Below are 20,274 nucleotides of genomic sequence, written 5' to 3'. Positions count from 1 at the left end.
GATGACTTTTTCCAACATTTGCGGCCGTATATCGGCAATAGCACGGCGAATGTTGTCTTCCAAATGGTCAAGGGTTTGTGGCTTTTCCGCATAGACCAATGACTTTACATAGCCCCACGGAAAGTAGTCTAGCGGTGTTAAATCACAAGATCTTGGAGGCCAATACACAGGTCCAAAACGTGAAATCAGGCGGTCAACAAACGTGTCTTTCAATAAATCGATTGTGGCACGAGCTGTGTGACAAGTTGCGTCGTCTTGTTGGAACCACAGCTCCTGGACATCATGGTTGTTCAATTCAGGGATGGAAAAGTTAGTAATCATGGCTCTATACCGATCACCATTGACTGTAACGTTCTGGCCATCATCGTTTTTGAAGAAGTACGGACCAATGATTCCACCAGCCCATTAAGCGCACCAAACAGTCAGTTTTTCTTGATGTAACGGTGTTTCGACATACACTTGAGGATTAGCTTCACTTCAAATGCGGCAGTTTTGTTTGTTGGCGTAGCCATTCAACCAGAAGTGCGCTTCATCGCTAAACTAAATAAAATGAACGTAGTGCGCGATACGTATTCCGCACAGAACCATTATTTTCGAAATAAAATTGCACTATTTGCAAGCGTTGTTCAGGCGTGAGTCCATTCATGACGAATTGCCAAACCAAACTGAGAATAAATCACTTGACAGGTGTTAAATCGATCGCCATCTTGAACAGTAATGACATCTTAAAGCTATATACCTCAAAAAAAAAACACCCTATATTTGCATAATCTAAAATGAAAAAGGTTCTTTCGAAAAAAACTTTTTCTGCAGAAATATCCGAAAAAATCTGAGTTCTCGAGACGACCATTTTTTTTCTTAAGAATTTTGAATGTTGCCATTTTTCCATTAAATATTCCAATGGGAATAGTTGTAGTTGTAGTGGGAATACATCAGTTCTACAGAATTAAGCAGAAAGTTGCAATTGCAAAATTTCGCAAATTTCCCTAATCTATAACAATTTTGGTCATTGCTGAGACAGATTCAATTGCTTTAAAGAGGTCCAGGGATGGAAATCCTCCCAAGACCGTATATATGGAACCCCCCGTATAGGGGGTTCTGGGGATTTGCAAGACTTCCAAAATATAAAATTTCAGAATAAGTAATATAATTGATGTGTAGGTACCTGACGAAATTTTTTATCGATTTGTTTTGGTAAATGGTACACTTACATAATCAAATCTTAGGATTCTTAAGACTAATGCTCTTAGGAGAGCGATTTAAGAAAATCAGGTTGTTCTTACAAATTTAATCAAATTCGTTACAATTCGTCTAAAAAATTGTATAAATTCTTACAATTCAGTATAAAATGAGTATAGTAAAACTATGGTAAAAAAACATTCATGCAACATTTCATTACGTTTTCATTTTTGTTGCACAGTTTAAGGTTCCTGAATCTATAGTGATTATCACAAGGGTTGTAAATATCAGAAAGTACAAAAGTGAGCTAAAAGTCATACAAATATTTTTTCTTCCTTGCTGAAGACCTTCGCTGTTTGTGTAGAGAGCGAGGCCAAGTATGAGTCCTGAAAGTCCGCCAAAAAGGTGAGCCTCCCAGGATATTAAGGGTTCTTCCCTAGACCAGAAATGGTAGAGGTTGAAGGTAATATCCGATAGGACCATAACACTAATGCATATACCTCGGTATGTCTTGTATTTTATATTCTCGTAATTCTGAAAAAAAAATTATATATTATAGATTCTTTAGTATTCCTGTTAATAAATCGATATAAAATAAGTTCATCAATTTAAAAGAATTTCAAGTAGGTTTCAAACAGCGAAAGGTACTTTTCAGTTCTCCATGATTTATGAATAAAATATTAAATGACAATTTAAATCATTTGATACATGGCTTGAAATGCCTTTTAATTATCTACTTCTACAATTTTACCCCAAAAAAATCCAAGGAGTGCACATAACTGTGTTAGGTAGGTATGTATTATATGAGATGTGATCAGTTATTTTATCTGAATGAGGAGATGTCACTGACTTATTGTTTTTTTTCTACACTGCGCAAAAGAATTAACGCACATTATGGAAATCTCAAATTTATTCTACAACTGAAGGTGATAATGATAATTATTTTTATCAGAATTATGCATGCATATGTTATCCACTTTCAACGTTTTTCTTCAATACAGATGTTTTTTCCCAGCAGGAATAAAAAAAGATGAGATTATCAGATTTTGAATGTATTGGCTCCATTCTGGAATCAGTTGTTCTCGATCAATTCTAGTGATCAATAGTTTTTCTTTCGTTTGATTTTCTACACTCGATCGCTATGCAAAGCGAAACACGCAATTTGACCCAAGAGTAATGTGCCCAAGCGGTAGTTTTGCGAGAAGAAGGGTGGACATACACAAGAATTGCAGAAAGGTTTGGAGTTTCCCATACAAGTGTGTCCAGAATGTTGCAGCGATTCAGGGAAACAGGTATGAATGTCCGGAGACCAGGACAGGGTAGACCACGGGTAACAACTGCCATTCAAAAACGTTACTTGAGAGTTTCTTCGTTGAGACAACGGTTTGCAACCGCTCGCCTCCTTCAAAATCAGCTTGAGCAAACTCATGGGGTGCAAATTAGCACTCAGACAATAAGAAATCGCCTCAGAGAATATGATTTAAGGCCTCGTGTCGCGGCAAGAGGCCCAGCTCTTACCCCAGCCCATCGAAGGGCGCGTTTGGATTTTGTGAGAGAGCATATCCATTGGGAAGAGGCTGATTGGGAAAGAGTTCTCTTCACAGATGAGTCTAGATTCTGCCTCTACCATTGTGATCGACGTTCCCTTGTATACAGACGTCCACATGAAAGATATGCTCAGTGCACTCTTTCCCAATCAGCCTCTTCCCAATGGATATGCTCTCTCGCAAAATCCAAACGCGCCTTTCGATGGGCTGGGGTAAGAGCTGGGCCTCTTGTCGCGACACTAGGCCTTAAATCATATTCTCTGAGGCGATTTCTTATTGTCTGAGTGCTAATTTGCACCCCATGAGTTTGCTCAAGCTGATTTTGAAGGAGGCGGGCGGTTGTAAACCGTTGTCTCAACGAAGAAACTCTCAAGTAACGTTTTTGAATGGCAGTTGTTACCCGTGGTCTACCCTGTCCTGGTCTCCGGACATTCATACCTGTCTCCCTGAATCGCTGCAACATTCTGGACACACTTGTATGGGAAACTCCAAACCTTTCTGCAATTCTTGTGTATGTCCACCCTTCTTCTCGCAAAATTACCGCTTGGGCACATTCCTCTTGGGTCAAATTGCGTGTTTCGCGTTGCGTAGCGATCGAGTGTAGAAAATCAAACGAAAGAATAACTATTGATCACTAGAATTGATCGAGAACAACTGATTTCAGAATGGAGCCAATACATTCAAAATCTGATAATCTCATCTTTTTTTATTCCTGCTGGGAAAAAACATATGTATTGAAGAAAAACGTTGAAAGTGGATAACATATGCGTGCATAATTCTGATAAAAATAATTATCATTGAGAACACCTTCAGTTGAAGAATAAATTTGAGATTTTCATTATGTGCGTTAATTCTTTTGCGCAGTGTATGACATGTGATCAGTTATTTTATCTGAATGAGGAGATGTCACTGACTTATTGTTTTTTTTCTATATAAAGTGGTGATATATGATAACAACCTCTTTTTTTTCAAATGAGAATGCCCAAATTTATATCACCCTGTAGATGAATTGGAAGTTAAGAACCTTTATAAGAGTTTTTTTATCTACAACTCACCAAGTACAGATCGGCCACTAGAGAAATAAGTAACGAATAAACTCCTGCTGAAGCTCCTATCAGAATTCCAGGATTTATGCAAGATGCACCTAGAACGCCAGTGGCGCCCCCTGCTAAATATAATATTCCTACTTTCAGTCTTCCTTGCTTGGTTTCCAGAAAAAAGGCAAAAGTGCATTGGAGAAATAGGTTCAACACGAGATGGACGACATCTTCGTGAATCAGCATGTACGTCAGGTACCTCCAAATCTCATATTTCTTATCAGGATCATACCTCAATATCTTACGGATGTCAGCGTTACATTCGAAATATATTATTGCCTGAAAAAAAAATAGATATTATATGACTTCTTCTCAAGGTATTTTATTAGGTGTACAACTTTGCTTCCTTGTTTTGTAATAGACGGCTGTAGCTTCAAAAGTGACAGCTATTATTGCACTATCAAAAATGAAACCCCTCATTGAAAAACCCTTTACAGAACTCGAGTTCTGTGAACTTATGATACTCATTAATTCATTGCAAATTTAAACTGTGAATGCAATTTCATTTATAAAGTGTACCATTTTGCTTCCGCCGTTTTGCAATAGATGGTTGTAGCGGTAATTGGTAGTCGAAATAAATAGATCGTAGATGTCATACAATAAGCTTAGGTTTTTGTAAACATAACGCCATCGAAATATTAGTCGATTTATATCTGCATCTTCTCGTCGTTTGCGGGAGGTTTTGATTTTCTGCTTTAATATAAAGAGATCTGCGGCCGAGACTCATCGAATGCTCTCATATACCTATGGTGAGGCCGTTATTAGTGAAAGAACGTGCCGATAGTGGTTTCAACGATTCAAGAACGATGAATTTGACGTCGAAGACCAGCATGGAAGTGGAAGAGAGAAAGTTTTCGAAGATTTGGATTATTTGGAAGAATTGGAGGCATTACTTGATAAAGACTCGTGTCAAACTCAACAAGAATTGACAGGATAATTGGAAATGACGCAACAAGCCATTTCAAATCGCCTGAAAATCATGGAAATGATTCAGAAACTAGGAAATTGGGTACCGTACGAGTTGAAGCCAGGAGATGTTGAACAGCGTTTGTTTGCTTGTGAACAGCTGCTTGCAAGGTAAATGCGGAACGAATTTCTGCATCGCATTGTGACTGGGGACGAAAAATGGGTACATTACGACAATCCAGCGCAGAAAATCATGGGTCATGCTAAGTATTTGGTGGGACTAGCTCGGCGTATGTATTATGAGTTGTTAAAACCGACTGAAACAATCACAGGCGATCGTTATCGAACGCAATTAATGCGTTGTAGCCGAGCATTGAAAGACAATGACCGCAATACAACGAGAGACACGATAAAGTGATTTTATAGCATGACTATGCTCGACCCCATATTGCGGAAGTGGTCAATACATACTTGAAATGGGAAGTCCTACCCCATCCTCCGTTTTCTCCAGACGTTGCTCCCCCAGACTATCACTTGTTTCGATCAACGGCACACGACCTGGCTGACCAGCACTTCTGTTCTTATGAAGAAGTTAAAAATTGGATCGATTCGTTAATCGCTTCAAAAGATGACCTGGTTTTTTAAGGCGGGATTCGTACGCTGTCCGAAAGATGGGATAAACTAGTGGCCAGCGATGGACAATAGTTTGAATCATAATTGTGTAACTAGTTTTTTACAATAAAGCCTCGAATTTCGGAAAGAAAAAACGGTGGAAGCAAAGTTGTAATTAGAAATATCAGTGGTTATTAGAATTCCAATATTTCATTCAAAAAAAGTCGGAAAATAAATTTTTGAGGATACTCACTTGAATTAAACTTATCACTATCATAAGATATGGTAAATTTTGAACAATGTAGTTCCATACGTCCCTGATATTCGACTCTGTAGATTTGAGAGAGATGCGTACGAGACATTTCTCTTCATCTACGGTTGAAGTTGGTGTTGTGACAGGGCTGATGTATACGTTGACATCCCCAAGAGGTTCATCATCTAGGGAAAAATTTCTCATAGTAAAGGTGGCGAGGCATCAGGGGGAGTTCTTCCAACCTGGAATAAAAAAAAATCAAGTAAGGCACTTACTTGGCCCATGTATTTATGCGTCATTGGAGACCACAGAACTATAAAGGGGGGTTATTGAGGAAAAAACCCCCTCATTGATTTCAAAAAATTGAAATTTAAAGAAAAATTTATAAACAATCGAAAGATTCTGCTTCACGAAAGAAATTTTCCTGTTTCTCTGATCCTACACCACCAATATATCGTGAAGAAAAATTTTTGGATCACCAATGGTTCCTATGTATTTCGAATAAATTTAGAATATGTTTTCTTGATTAGGTACTCATCATTATAATAATGAACCTTGATTTTTAGCAGTAAAAAACCTATAAAATTTATAGAAAAATGTTGAAATAGCGGCATCAATAAATTGAAGCAATTGAGTTCGTATCTAGCTCTTTTTGTTTCCTGTAAAATCCATTGAAGCGAATAGATTGTAGGTATAGGAAATCACGAAAGGAAACCAAATTTCTTTTTCATTGAACGAATTAAAATATTTCTTTATTGATATAAATTACACAACAAAACAATTCAGTCCAACAAAATAATCATCTTACATAAGTTTATATAATTATAATCTTTTGATTATTTATATAGGATGAGTTTGATTGAATTAGGTGAAGTTGGTTAAAAAATTCTCTTTTATTACCGAAAATTGAGGTAATTGAATATTGAATAGAAGTGTTCTGTGATATGGCGAGTTTATAAATTCTCCATTCTAAACACAACGTTAGTGTTGTATGGAATATTTAGCTTCCTATTTCTGGAAGCAGGGTATTGGTCGTTTCTACATCGTCTGAATTTCCTTCTGGCTAGTATATCTAATTGAGTAAGTTATCCACAACACAGTAAAGCTAAAGCTTCATCGATATTTATTGATTCACTCGAAAATTTTTGCGCTGTTTGTTCTAAAAATACCTTAATGAGGTTAGAGATGAAGAAGGAATACAAACACAAATTTCACAGGATTCTCTAGAAAATAATTTGTTAAAACACGTTTATTTTTAAGAATTTCGGAGAATACAAAAATTCATAGAAGCATTATATAAGCGAAAAATGCGACGAATAAACACTACATAAAGTTGCATAATTCTACAAAAAATAAATCCTTTACCTATCTCTTTTCATTTGAAAATGATAGATAAACAACAAATTTCATGTAATACGGTAAATTTGGACATCATACAGATAGATATGTTTTTGTTGGATTTTGTAATATTATTTCCCCAATAACCTTCGGAATCAACAGAAAAAAAAACAATTCACCTCATGATTAAAAGTGAAACTTCAAGGTTTGGAATCCGCATAATCCATAAATTGAAAAAGACTACAAAATTTTTACTGTAGGTATGTTATATTTTTTTCCTATATCATACAAAATACCACAAGCCCAAGAAACATTGGGGATAATCTTTAAGAAATATTTCAAAAAAATTATCTCGTATCGGTAAATGTACCACAAAATATGTACATAAGTATTATCTATCAAAATTCGTATAATATTAATAATAATAACACACTCCTGTCTTTTTCTATATCCAAATAATCTTAGAAGGAAAAATGAAGAAAGCACTGACGCAAAATCAGGATGCTTATATATAAAACACTCGATAATAGGTAAAATATAACAATATCAAATTTGAAAAACGATGCAACTTTTTTCCTCGCATGCCATTCTCCAATTTGAAATTTATTTAAAAAATCAATAGACTTACCGGTGAGAAAGACGCACATTTCAGTTCTACTGCTATAATAGCGATATCATTCTTGTTCCAGCCTGCTCACCGATAACTCTTCAGCGGTGAGGTTAGTTGCCAAATTTGTTATATCAATTTCGTCATTTTTATAGAAAGTGAATGTCAATCATTGTAAGCTCGAAAATCCTTGACGGAAGGATTTGCATAGTGTCGAAAAAATAAAAAGTTCGCCCGAGCAGGGACTTGAACCCTGGACCCTTGGATTAAAAGTCCAATGCTCTACCGACTGAGCTACCCGGGCTCGTTGGAGTTAACAGAAATTCAACTGATACACAGGTAAACTACACTTTCAGATCTGAGATAATTTTAGAAATAGTTTATTCGTTTATTGTAATACTAATGAATAATGAATGAAATACATTGTTCCGTTAAGCCTCATTAAACAAACTTGCTCTCTTGAGATGAAAGAATTGATTCTAATCCATTCCATAGCAAGTGAGGTTGCTATAAGGGAAAATAAAATAGGTTAACATGTGCATCCGCAGTATATGTGAGACGGGTTTATTTAAAGTAGATGGGACCCTATTTCATTTCCTATATCGTATATCAGTACAAATACTCTGAAAGGAAATGAACAATGCATTCCGTATAAGACAAGGATCAACACGATACTTGATTTCGTAAAAATCAATGAGAAGTTCGAATAAATCTAGATAGGATGTCTCAATGTCTCATTAATTATTCTTTTATTGAAGCGTACATGATATTCCATTCAGAAATTTCTAATTATTTGTGTAGATAGTAGACAGATTCAGTGTTTTGAAACAATAAGATGTTAATTGTTGACCAGACTAAAAATTTGAACTTAATTTACCTAGGGGTGCGATAAATGAAATTGATTGAAAAACACAGCAAATTTTATATTATGTGATTGATAATTTCTTCTTTCAACACAAAATATCTCGACCCATGAAGAAAAAATATGATAATATCAACGAATAAAAAAATCAAGGATTATCTAGCCATCTAGCGGTGGTTTTTCGAACCCGGTGATATTCGAAATTCGAATAAAATTTCAAAAATTCATAAATTGGAAACTATACGACTTACAGTACTTTGTGATAAAAACTGAGTGGTTCTAATTTCTTATGTATAGCAAAATATTGAAAAAAAAGATGTATGATAAATATCTCGTCCTTTGTTCGGCAATGCACCGTATAATTTCAAAAACTCAAAATTCCGGAAGATAGTAGTTATAGCGATATTACTATACTGGCACATGAAAATAATTCATACTCATTCATTACCATCGAAGCAATATTTGTTTTCAATCTTGTTATCATAGGTCAAGTAGGTAGTCTAGAAATGAAAATATTCCATGTTTATTCCTCTATTTTTAGCATTTAAAATTCATGAATCGCATTCACTAGTTTGAAAGGATCAATGCTGTAGAGCAACCGATTTTTGTAGGTAGATATTAAATTCTTTATATCAAGTCAGCATTTTCTTCATTCCAAGATTTCCAATTTATTAATAGAGCCTTTGCAAGTTTTATTTTTTAACTGAAATCTAAGTTTTTCTCAGTTTTCTGAAATATGTATCTAAAATAAAGGGTGTTCTTAAATTGCATGTAAAAAGGAAAATGAGAGTTTCCTTGGATAATTTTAAGAAAAAAAAACTTATGAACATGGGAGGCAGAATTCTTTGTTTTGAAGATACAGGATGTTTCTTATAGTCCCACTTTTTTATGATGATAATTCCAGTTCATCGACTCTTTATTAATCTTAATTCGCTACAGTTTGGGTAAATAAGTAGCAAAACTAATAATTTATTTAGTTATCACTGCTTTTAATCTGGATCTGGATTTTCCTGAGGTTAAGTAGAGAATTTTTTGATATTTTTTTTCTCGAAATCAGTAGCAGATACGACAAAACTATAAAAAACCAAAAAGTGTAGTATACTGGACCAAAGATTCTTTTTACCTTTTTCTAAACTACTATTGGTGTACCAAAAATAAAAGTGCTGGAAGAAAAAAGCAGGCACTGTTCTAGAACAAATATCACTCTGTTCAAAATTAGCATATCACATAATGAAAATTACAAATTGGAATATCTAAGCCAAATTTCAGTTATAACTGTCTTATGAAGGGAAGTTTAAGTTTTCTTCTCATAAAAAGAAAACTTAAACACCCTGTATCTCGAAAACTTAGCTTTTGCGGCTCCGTGTTAGTAGAACATTTTTTCCGTTAAAATCTTCAGAGTAATCTGTCATTTTCGTTTTTTCCTAGAAATAAGGAACATCTTGTATGTAAATTGATGAAAGAATGATGAAGAAAACGCAGTCATGCCCAACAAAAATATATCCTCAAAATTATAGGAATGGAGATTCCAAGGGCGTAGAAATGGGGGGCTCCTGGGGAATTTGGCATAGATATTCCAATTTGAAGTTTTCATCTTGTTATATGTGAATTTTGAATTGAAATCTACAGAGTGATAGCATTTTTCTCCGTACCTCCAAAAAAATGCTATTGTTTAGAGTAATTTTTGGTTCAAACTTCGTTATTAAACCTTTCTTTCTCATATTATAGATATGAGTAAACGTTTGCTTAAAAAAAAAGTTTTTCTTGGTAGATTACATATATCATAAAAAAATATTCATCTCAGATTCCTATTCTAACTATTTTTATTTCGAATTAAATTTTACGGATTATTTTTTCCTCACCAGTTTTTCATCCCAAAAATATCCGAAAAACATCGGATAGCTCAATATCAGCCTGATGTATAACAGAATCGAAAACTGTTGTCTCACAATGCTTGAACGGAAATGTCACTTCACTGAAATGAAGAACTGCAGACTGATTCTCAAAGCGGCTCATATCAGCAGCAACATAATTAACAGGGGAAAATTGTTATTTGATAGGAAAACACTCAACTGCGCTCGTAAAGCGATACAAGCGTTCAGTATGGTAAAAGGAAATCCAAGAATTTTACCGCACATGCTGGCCCAATTAGCACACCTACTGTCTGTCTATTACGCTCACTTAGAGAAATGATCATTTTAAATTTTTTAATTGTTTCTGATTTTATCGCAGCCATTAGAATAATCGGCGTGTGGTCATTCAAATTTAATAGCTAAATACTTCTTTTATCTCCATTTGGACGTCGGTTTTTACACAATAACTTAACTAAAATCGTTTTTATTGACAAAAAGAAGGAGCTTACCATATTCAGTCTGCCAGTAGGTACCGGGTTTTTCACCATAATTTGACCCCCCCTTTAACTTTGTTACCAAAAGAGGTACAAAAAAATGTTTTTTACAAAAGTTTCACGTAATCAACTGGTGATTTTCAAAATGATTTCACAAAACGAAATATATATAGAGTGAGCAACATATTGATAGCAACTTCCTTTTTTCAAATGGAACACCCTGTATATTTCTCTATATTTATTCAGCTCTTTTTCCCCTGAGTTCAAATATATAACATATGTTTGACCTATCTCTATTATTCTGAGTACCACAGAGTTTCAAATTTTAAGAACCACCTAGCATGCTCAGTAATCAGTTTTCAAGTGGTAGGCTGCGATAACTCAAAATGCGCTTTTTTGGGTTATTTCGTTGGCAACGATATGACATATAGTCAAATTGCCAACGAGATAACTCAAAAAAGGGCATTTTAAAAACCACCTGGCTTGCTCAGTAATCAGTTTTCAAGTGGTAGGCTGCGATAACTCAAAATGCCCTTTTTTGAGTTATATCGTTGGCAATTTGACTATATGTCATATCGTTGCCAACGAGATAACTCAAAAAACGGCATTTTGAGTTATCGGAGCCTACCACTTAAAAAATGATTACTGAGCAAGCCAGGTGGTTCTTAAAATTTGAAACTCTGTGGTACTCAGAATAATAGAGATAGGTCAAACATATGTTACATATTCGAAATCAGGGAAAAAAGAGCTAGTCAAATATAGAAAATATACAGGGTGTTCCATTTAAAAAAATGTAGTTGTTATCAATATGTTGCCCACTCTGTATATATTTCGTTTTGTGGAATAATTTTAAAAAACACTAGTCGATTACGTGAAACTTTTGTAAAAAACATTTTTTTGTACCTCTTTTAGTAACAAAGTTAAAGGGGGGGTTAAATTATGGTGAAAAACCCGGTACGTTTGAAAAAGTGTCTGGTTTTTACAATAAGTGTAAAATGCTCAATTTCTTAGTCGATCGATCAAAGAATATTTATTCAAAATTCCAAGAATAAGACACTATTATTTTGATATTGAAACAAAACGGGTACATCTTAAGAGAAATCAATGGATATTTATTTCATTTTTCATTGTGAAGAGGAACATATGTTATAAACGATGGAAAACGATATCAGCCAAATGGCCTCCACATCAAGCCAATAGCTTGACATTTTAACCAACTACTTGACTTGAAAATCAAGCTCGTGAAAAATTACATAGGGGAGAGCGGGGCTGAACGTGCCGATTTTGACAAATTCTCATATGATTCGGATAAGAAAAGTACTATTTCTGAAAGAAGTAGTTCATCATAAGCCAAATTTAATCTACAATAAGAATTCACTCACAGATTTGACACAATTTCAATGGTTTTCAAGAAAAGGTCATTTTTTTAAGCAAAGTCGGGAAGGCACTACCAACCCCACTTTGGGGCGAGTTGTGCCGTAGCTGAGGTCGGTTGTGCCGTTGATAATTAAAGGTGTTTTACGTGAATGAAAATTAATTTAGGATTTAAAAACACAATTTTTTTCAACAATATATTTATTGCTTATACTTTTAACTAATCAACATAACTTAAAATTCAGTTATATATAACAATAAGCATAATAATAAAGAAAAACATAATATCTTTACTTATTTAGCTATTGCAAATATAAAAACACATTTCAGTCAACAATTTGAACTTATTTTTGAACAAATGAGATCAATTATTGAATATATCAGTCTCTCAGGACTACATTAAAAAAAATAAAGAAGATTTCTTCCGAATTGTAAATTAAAAAACTTATATTTGGTCTTTTAGAGAAAACAAAACCAGTTACTCTATAGATGACTGATCAGAATAGCAATTTGGACATACAAATGCTGGGCTTTCTTCATCGTCAATACATTGTGAATGGGCCCAATTCTTGCATTCTATGCATTGAATCCATTTTTCTCTAGGGGCAGAATTAGAATATGCGTCACAACATATGATGCAATACCAATCTTGTTCCTCATCAGAAGTGTCATCATCTTGCAAGACTCTTCTCTTAGCGGGGTTCTTAGTCGTTCTTTTTGCTTGTTTACCTTGTCCCGTGCATTTTCCTTTACCCTTCTTTGTAGTTTCAATCTCTTTTTTCTTCTTTTTATTAGCATGTTCTTCGGCCAAAGCATCCTTCTCTGGAGTGTCCGTAAGAACAGCTGTCTTTCTTTTACGTCCTTTATTGCGTCCAACTAATCGAGGAGGTGCTTTAGGCAGTGGTCTTATGAGGTCTGGTGAGAAAATTATTGTATTTTCATCTCCCGCGTTGTTATCAGCTGATGATTGAGGAAGTTGGAAGCTGCAACAAGGGGTAGTCTCCTGAGAGCATTGACGTCCCACATGTTCTGGATTACCTGATGGTTCAACGCTGCAGTCGCTTTGCTGTAGAATTGATGGAGTAGTCTCAATCTCTATATTGCAGCCGACATTATTTGAGTCATTAAGATATTCAGCAGTCCTTTCTTGATTGTTTAGAGGGACAGGAAAGTGGTCTGTATCTTGTGAGGGTCGATTTTCTGGCATCGGGCGGTCAGTGACAGAAGACGGCGCATAATCTTTGTCTGTGAAGATATTTGGGTCATAGGGCCAAATGCCAGCCTTTTTAAATGCGTTGCTTATATTGATAGGAGTTGCTGCAAGCGGCAAAGCGTATTTTACAATACCTGGTATTTCATAAATGCTCATAGTTTTCCCGGGATTAGTTCTCAGCCAGTTGTTTTGAGCTTTAGAACAGTATGCTTTGAATGGGCCGTTGACACCAACATCCAGGGGTTGCAGACGGTGGGTGCAGTGTGGTGGGAATGATAATAATATAACAGAGTTTTTCTTGGCCTTTTCGATCACATCAATATCAATATGAGATGAATGATTGTCTAGTAGTAATAACACTGGTTCATCAGGACTAGGCTTAGTATGCTTTATGAAATGATCCATAAACACTAAGAACTCTTTGTTTGTCATCCAACCGGATTGATTACCAGCCCCAATACACTCAGGAGGACCACCTCGGATAAACAGGTCCTTAAATTTCAAACGCGGGAAAACAAACATCGGCGGAATCGAGTTTCCCAGAGCACTCACCGCTAGCTCAACAGTGACTAAAGTTCCACGTTCAGATGAAACAATTGCTCCTACTTGCTTTGTTCCTTTTTCAGCCAAAATTTTTTTCGGTTTTAACACAGTTGTGACACCAGTCTCGTCCAAATTCCATATACGTGAAGGAGTAAGATTATATTTTGTAATCAAGTCGCCAAGTTTTTCGAAAAATTGATTTACATTATATCTGTTGAACGAGCTCGCGCGTCCGGCACTGGTAGCTTCTGGTGTTCTTATTGCAAGAGTAGAGTTCCTCTTCAGGAAGTTTGTAAACCAATCCTTGCCAGCCTTACCATTGGTATGCCAAGATGGTGGGATGTGTTGAACATTAAACTTCACGGCACACTGGTAAGCAAGTTGTCGTACTTCTTCTGGTAGAAGACCAAAATAAATAGAGGCACTTTTCAAAATGTACTCAGACAGTTGTGCCTCTTGATCTTCACTAAACACCATTCTAGATTTAAAACCAACCGAAGGAGTAAGTCCACTTTTAATTTTTTTGACATACCTTTGAAGAGTTGTATGGCAAATTTCCAATTCACGTGCAACTGTTTTTAATTTACGTCCATCCTTGATGACTGCATCAGCCGCTCTTTTTAGAAGATCTTGGGATGTAGTTCCCCTTTGAGTTTTCCGCTTGTAATTCCTCATTCTGTCAAAGACAATAAATACAGGATGAAGTATCATGGCAAAAAGTATTTTATATCTTCCACAAGTGCTCGCATAAACTTAAGTATTACAGAAACAATGAAGGTTGCCGTGGGGTTGGTTGTGCCGCGGCACAAGCAGCCCCCCATGAACGGCACATTTTACCCCGTTTATGCGAGTGTGATATTTTGCCCTACATATAAATATCAAAGCGCTCTAAGCATTATAATCATACTGCATAACAAACTAGGATAAACGACAAACATTTTACTAAAACTTTCATATTAAAAGGACGAAAAATGCCAGCTTGTGACCAAAAAGTATTGAGACGAAAATATTTACTTACGTAGAGCTCGAATACACACACATGCACTGACACCCTGTCCCTTCGGCGGACGGAATTAAACTGGCATGCGCATGTCCCGGACTGTTAGGCATTACGTGAATAACTGCTATCTTATATCTATCTCTTTCTGTTTACGAGATATTCGCGTCGGCACAATTTACCCGCGGCACTTTCAGCCCCGCTCTCCCCTACTTGAGCTTGACTTGACTGGGTTTTAGATATTTATTGCTTGACTTGATATCAAGCTACTTGATATTACTTGAATTTGATATGCACGCGTCGCACTGCATATATTTCTGCAATCTCATGCGCGCTTAAACTAAATAAGTGGATTCCTCGAGCGCCGAGAGACTGAAGTATTCGCAGTGTAAATTTACCAGTAGTTTTCTCACATTTCTATTGAATCAATTGGTAGATTTTGGTAGTTTCAGAAATATCTTTCTCTAATTCTGTGGTTATTCCGTTCATTCTTCCACATCTTGTAGAACAAAATCGTGCGAGAATATATCAGAAACGCACAGTTTTCATGGTTATATTTTATTATTCTATGTTGGCACTCCGAACATTCCGCTACGGCTTTATCTGTCAATTCATCAAATTGCCTTAAAGAAATCAGTTCTGCCAACCAACATTTTTCAATGCAAAAATTACTAAATTATATTTATGGAAATATTTCATTAATTTCAATGAAAATGCAATAAATTAGAGAAAATAATGTATAATACTCGTACAGAAGGCTCATTCTACCACTCGTTCATTCCAAAACTCGCCACTTCGTGGCTCGTTTTTGAATTTTGAACTCGTGGAAGAATATCAATGCCTTCTGCACTTGTATTATAAATAACTATTCCAAACTTGGCTAAAATGGCCAAGAATTTTTTATCAACGCCAGCATCTTTAGCTCCAGTTGAAAGATAATTTTCCAGAGCTGCTCTTAGAGTTACAAAAATCCGCGAAAAATTAGGTGAAAAATCTATAAGATGCCTCATGTGTCTTATACCCTGGATGGAAAATTATGAAATCAAACAAAGCCAGGAGGTTTTTCAATATTAAGAAACTTTATTTTTTATTATTTCTTATTTTGTTATGATTTATAGTGATTCAATTTATGTTTCTATTTCAGAAAAGTTGATATTTTCGGTTCTTTTATACAATCAGTTTGATAAATAAAAGTGTTTTTTGCAAGGTTCCTTCTCATTTAATCATCCTTTATTGATGTGACACTATACACAATAAAACTGCTGAAAATCGAGTAGCTTGATCTGATTCAAGTGCTTGATGAATAAATACTTAGCTTAACTTGAGATTAAAAAACTAATACTTGACTTGAAATCAAGTCAAGCCAAGTAGCTTGAAAATCGGTGGTCAATACTGAATTGTGGTCACCTCTTCAAGACATAACACAACAAGGAAATTTTTCTTGTGAAATTGAGATTGTTTCGTTATTTGTGTGGCACCTAGTGCCGTCTTGTTGGAAATAAACGTAGTCTACATCAATATCTTCCAATTCCGGCTATAAAAAATTATAAATCATAGCTCAGTAGTGCTATTATTCACCGTAACAGTTGTACCAGCCTCATTTTCGAATAAGCCCAATAACTGCACCAAGCAGTGACACGTTGAGGAAGGAGAGGCTTTTCAACAATCATTCTTGGATTTTCCGAGCCCCAAATCCAACAATTCTGCTTATTGAAGTACCCTTCAAAGTGAAAATGACCGCATCACTGAAGATATGATTTTTCAATAAAAATCCCAATCAGCGAAGATACGACGTTGCTGGTGATTTCCGGGCTTGAGTTCTTGTATTAACTGAATTTTAAAAGCTTTAAGACATATGTCTTCAAGAAAAATATGGTGTACCTAATGTCTAATTCCCAAGATTGACCAACCTGGGTTTTCTTCAACTCTACGAGCTACACCACCAATAATATTCTTAGTTATTTTGGAGCGACGCACACGGTTTCGAATTTTCACATCACTAAATTGTCCCAACAGCTCAAATTTTTCCATCAGTATTACTATTGCCGGCCGTGAAGTTGCTTCTGGACAACCCAATAATGCTTAAGTTTTGCGAACTGTGAATGCAAAATTTTCACATTTTGTAGTGAATTAATAAGTTGTTGAAGCGTATAGCGTTCCATTTTTAGTAATGGCCTAGTTTTCACTTGTTCAAAGATGACAGCTTCAATAGTCACAGCTTCCCAGATAGCTGGCAATTCAAATTGAAACCTCTTATTAGAAAACCCTTAAGTATAATTAAGTTATACATGTGTTTGCAGACACACATACTGACAGATAAACAGGCATAAAATCAAAGTTTTTCAGATTGGTCTGTAATATATTTTACGTGCGGAATTTTTGGAATTTGAGACAAATTTTTTGTAATCCTGAAAATTATCGTTTCCTCTATATTCGGACATATCGATACAAAAGCAATATAACCAAATCTTCCTAAAACCAAATCTGAAGAAACTCATGAGTCATGAAAGAATAAAAATAATGATTATATACAAAAACATGTTTGACTTTGAAGGAAAATATCCTAGGTACAACTAGTACGAAATTAAAGTAATTTAGTGATTAGGTACTTACCAAGAAAGAAAGGTATTGAGACAACTAATAACTTAAATCGAATTGCCTGGTATTCTCCTTCCCCTCTATGGATAAGCTATTCTGTTACGTTGGTGTTCGCGAATCTACTGTTATAATTTATTCAACGAAATCCGAAATCGTTTCATTATCAAATTATTGAATAGTATCTAGATAAAATCAATGAACCTTAATAACTTTTCGCAGTTATGCAAGAAGTTGATAATTAAGTATATATAGAATTGCAACTTGAATGCAAAATGAAAACACACCTTCAGATACGATTATCGGTTGAAAATAATACTTATTTAGTTTCTCTAGGACCACATCATATATTAATTATCTAAAATCTGTAATCCCCTTAAAATTTTCCAGGTCTTCTACGTTTATTTCCTTCTAGACTCATTATATCCTATGATAAATCAGAATAGAACAGTTTGGGGTAAAAAATTGGACCACATCTTAAATTTTCAATATACAGCTAGGGTGGGCCACGGTTGATGATACTCTAGAGTCTAGACTTTTACGGAGAACGAATGGTATGATTTTATTAAAAAATTGGTTTCTTGTGTAGAAACCACTGCTGTATCGATCTAAAATATTTTCAGGGCTGCGGTTTTGCAACTTATATAAATAAGTATCAACATCTTCGATATCTCGAATGGAACACCCAATATATTATAAATTTTTTGATTTGCTGTTAAGGGCTTAAAAATGGGAGAGGGGTACTAAGGGTAATTACCCCCCAAGATTTCCAAAATATAAAAGTGAAGAATTCTCGCAAAGACGAAGAACGAAAATTTTTACAAAAAATGAACCAATAATCATTTTACTTTCCTTTGAAATCCACACGGCAGTGAAAAATCGTACCCTTCTACGGTTTATGAGTTTATTATCGCTTTCAAGATGAAAATTTTTATTGCACTTCGAGCACGTTCATGTCCGTGGTTTATTATTTTCCTTCATCTATCCGCTTTGTCGGCCCCTTATTTGCCATCTGAGATTTTTGCATTCGTCATCGGTATACACTTACCCGTTTATTTCGGTTTTTTGTATAATTGTCGTAACAAAATTTCAATAATGTAGTTATCAAAGAACTGAACTGAGTGATTCGCATCGAAAAATTTTCTGGACTGTGTTATACAATTTAATGTGTTTCATTCAAATTGCAAATATTATTATATCAAAACGGTGTTGCTAAAATGGAGGTACAAATGAAAATGACAGATTTCTCGGATCATTTCAAGAAAAAATATCCTATAACATGAGTCCGCAAATGTAGCGTGTTGAAGTTCAAGTTTTTTTTTCATAGCACCTTCCTTTTACAAGGTATTTAACTTGAATTGGCATAGATATTCCAATTTAAGCATATCTTGTGATATGCTTATTGTGTATGCAAATCTACAGGGTGTTATTTTTTCTGGAAGTTCCCTACAGAACTATATTTTGGTGAAGCACTGGTACTTGAGAAAAATGTAAGAAGAGCTTTGATCTAGTACTACACTTTTTGATTTGTTGAAGTTTTGTCGTATCTGCTATCGATTTCGAGAAAAAAAAAATTCAAATGGCTCTGTAGTAATCCTCAGGAAAATCCAAATTATTATAAACATTCAGTTTGTAAGCTGTGATGAATAAATTTATTAAAAGTGTTGATACTTATTTACTCATTCTGTAGCGAAGATTGAAAAAGATTCGATAAACTGTTATAAGCATCACTGAAAAGTGGGAATATACAAGAAACACTCTGTATCTCGAAAACAAAGCGTTTGCAAGCTCATGTTTATGGGACTTTTCATTCTTAAAATTATCCAAGGAATCTCTCATTTTCATTCGTAACTCCATTTCAGGAAAACCCAGTTTGAGGTAAGAACAAGCGAATTGGTAATAAAAAAAATATTTTGAGTAATTTGGTTCAAAGTTTGTTATCAAAAATTTTTTTTCACAGAATACAGATATGAGTTGTTGTAATAAAAATTTTTTTCGATTCAAATTTTGTAATAAAAAAATGTTCAGACAAGATGAGGCAACATCTGAGTGTTCGTAAACATTCTCATCTGTCAACGATTCACTGCACAGGGTGTTCTGAATAAAACTTTTCGTACATAAAAAAAGAAAGTAAATGAAGACGGCATCTGAAGTTCAGATACTTTCCTGAACAGTTATGTTCCAGAGAAATCAAGCTACAATTCAAAAAATAATTGCTTAAATAGGCCATATTCAAATTCAAGAGTAAATGATACAAAGTTCGTTGAGATTTCGTTCGTTCCCTAATTTTGTCTTTGTGTATATTATTTATTATTATTATCTGTTCATGGAACGAGGGCTCAATAAATGAGATATTCCAAATACACGATCAGAAAATCATTTATCACCACGATTTATATTTCATAGATTCAAAAGTTAATAAAACTTTCATTTTAATTCAGATAAAATGAATCATAAAAGGTGTTAATTTCAAAACATCGCGTGTACAAAATGAATCCTAAAGATTCAGTTACTAGAAGTTTAAAAATGCAAAACAATATACATAAAAACCCGCATAAAACTAATTATTATCAGAATACACCACTCTTACCTCCTCAGTTCAAGAACCTCTAAGATAACATATCGCCTCGATTCCCTCTTCAGTCCTGTACCGAAATACACTCATTTACTATTCCCTGATCCCCAACACCGACTACTAAAATATTCACACTCTTAGCATTTCATAGGGCCCATCCTACAAACAACTAGATATCATAAATTCCCGATGTATTTCCACAGAAAGCGAGAGAGAGACTGAAAGTGAA

At 34.9% G+C, this 20,274-nt stretch overlaps 2 protein-coding genes across 5 annotated transcripts; both read right to left on the bottom strand.

Annotated features, from left to right (window-relative positions):
* Positions 1 to 1,273: 1,273 nt before the first annotated feature.
* Positions 1,274 to 20,263, bottom strand: LOC123680453 (protein rhomboid). 4 transcript variants are annotated; one of them, XM_045618360.1, is made up of 4 exons: positions 20,061 to 20,263; positions 5,595 to 5,836; positions 3,782 to 4,102; positions 1,274 to 1,713 (listed from the first exon to the last, which is right to left on the bottom strand). In XM_045618360.1, the coding sequence occupies exons 2-4, from the start codon at positions 5,796 to 5,798 to the stop codon at positions 1,396 to 1,398; spliced, it is 843 nt and encodes a 280-aa protein (XP_045474316.1). In that variant the 5' UTR covers positions 5,799 to 5,836; positions 20,061 to 20,263; the 3' UTR covers positions 1,274 to 1,395. The 4 variants fall into 4 exon arrangements, with proteins under 4 accessions (XP_045474316.1, XP_045474315.1, XP_045474317.1 ...); XM_045618359.1 differs by lacking the exon at positions 20,061 to 20,263 and adding an exon at positions 17,489 to 17,643; XM_045618361.1 differs by lacking the exon at positions 20,061 to 20,263 and adding an exon at positions 10,264 to 10,397.
* On the bottom strand, positions 12,486 to 15,083 carry LOC123680452. Its single transcript, XM_045618358.1, has 2 exons — positions 14,897 to 15,083; positions 12,486 to 14,554 (listed from the first exon to the last, which is right to left on the bottom strand). The coding sequence occupies exons 1-2, from the start codon at positions 14,986 to 14,988 to the stop codon at positions 12,601 to 12,603; spliced, it is 2,046 nt and encodes a 681-aa protein (XP_045474314.1). The 5' UTR covers positions 14,989 to 15,083; the 3' UTR covers positions 12,486 to 12,600.
* Positions 20,264 to 20,274: the final 11 nt, after the last annotated feature.

The sequence above is a fragment of the Harmonia axyridis genome, chromosome 5 (genome assembly GCF_914767665.1).
Source record: "Harmonia axyridis chromosome 5, icHarAxyr1.1, whole genome shotgun sequence".
NCBI lineage: Eukaryota > Metazoa > Arthropoda > Insecta > Coleoptera > Coccinellidae > Harmonia > Harmonia axyridis.
This window is presented reverse-complemented; position numbering and strand designations above follow the sequence as displayed.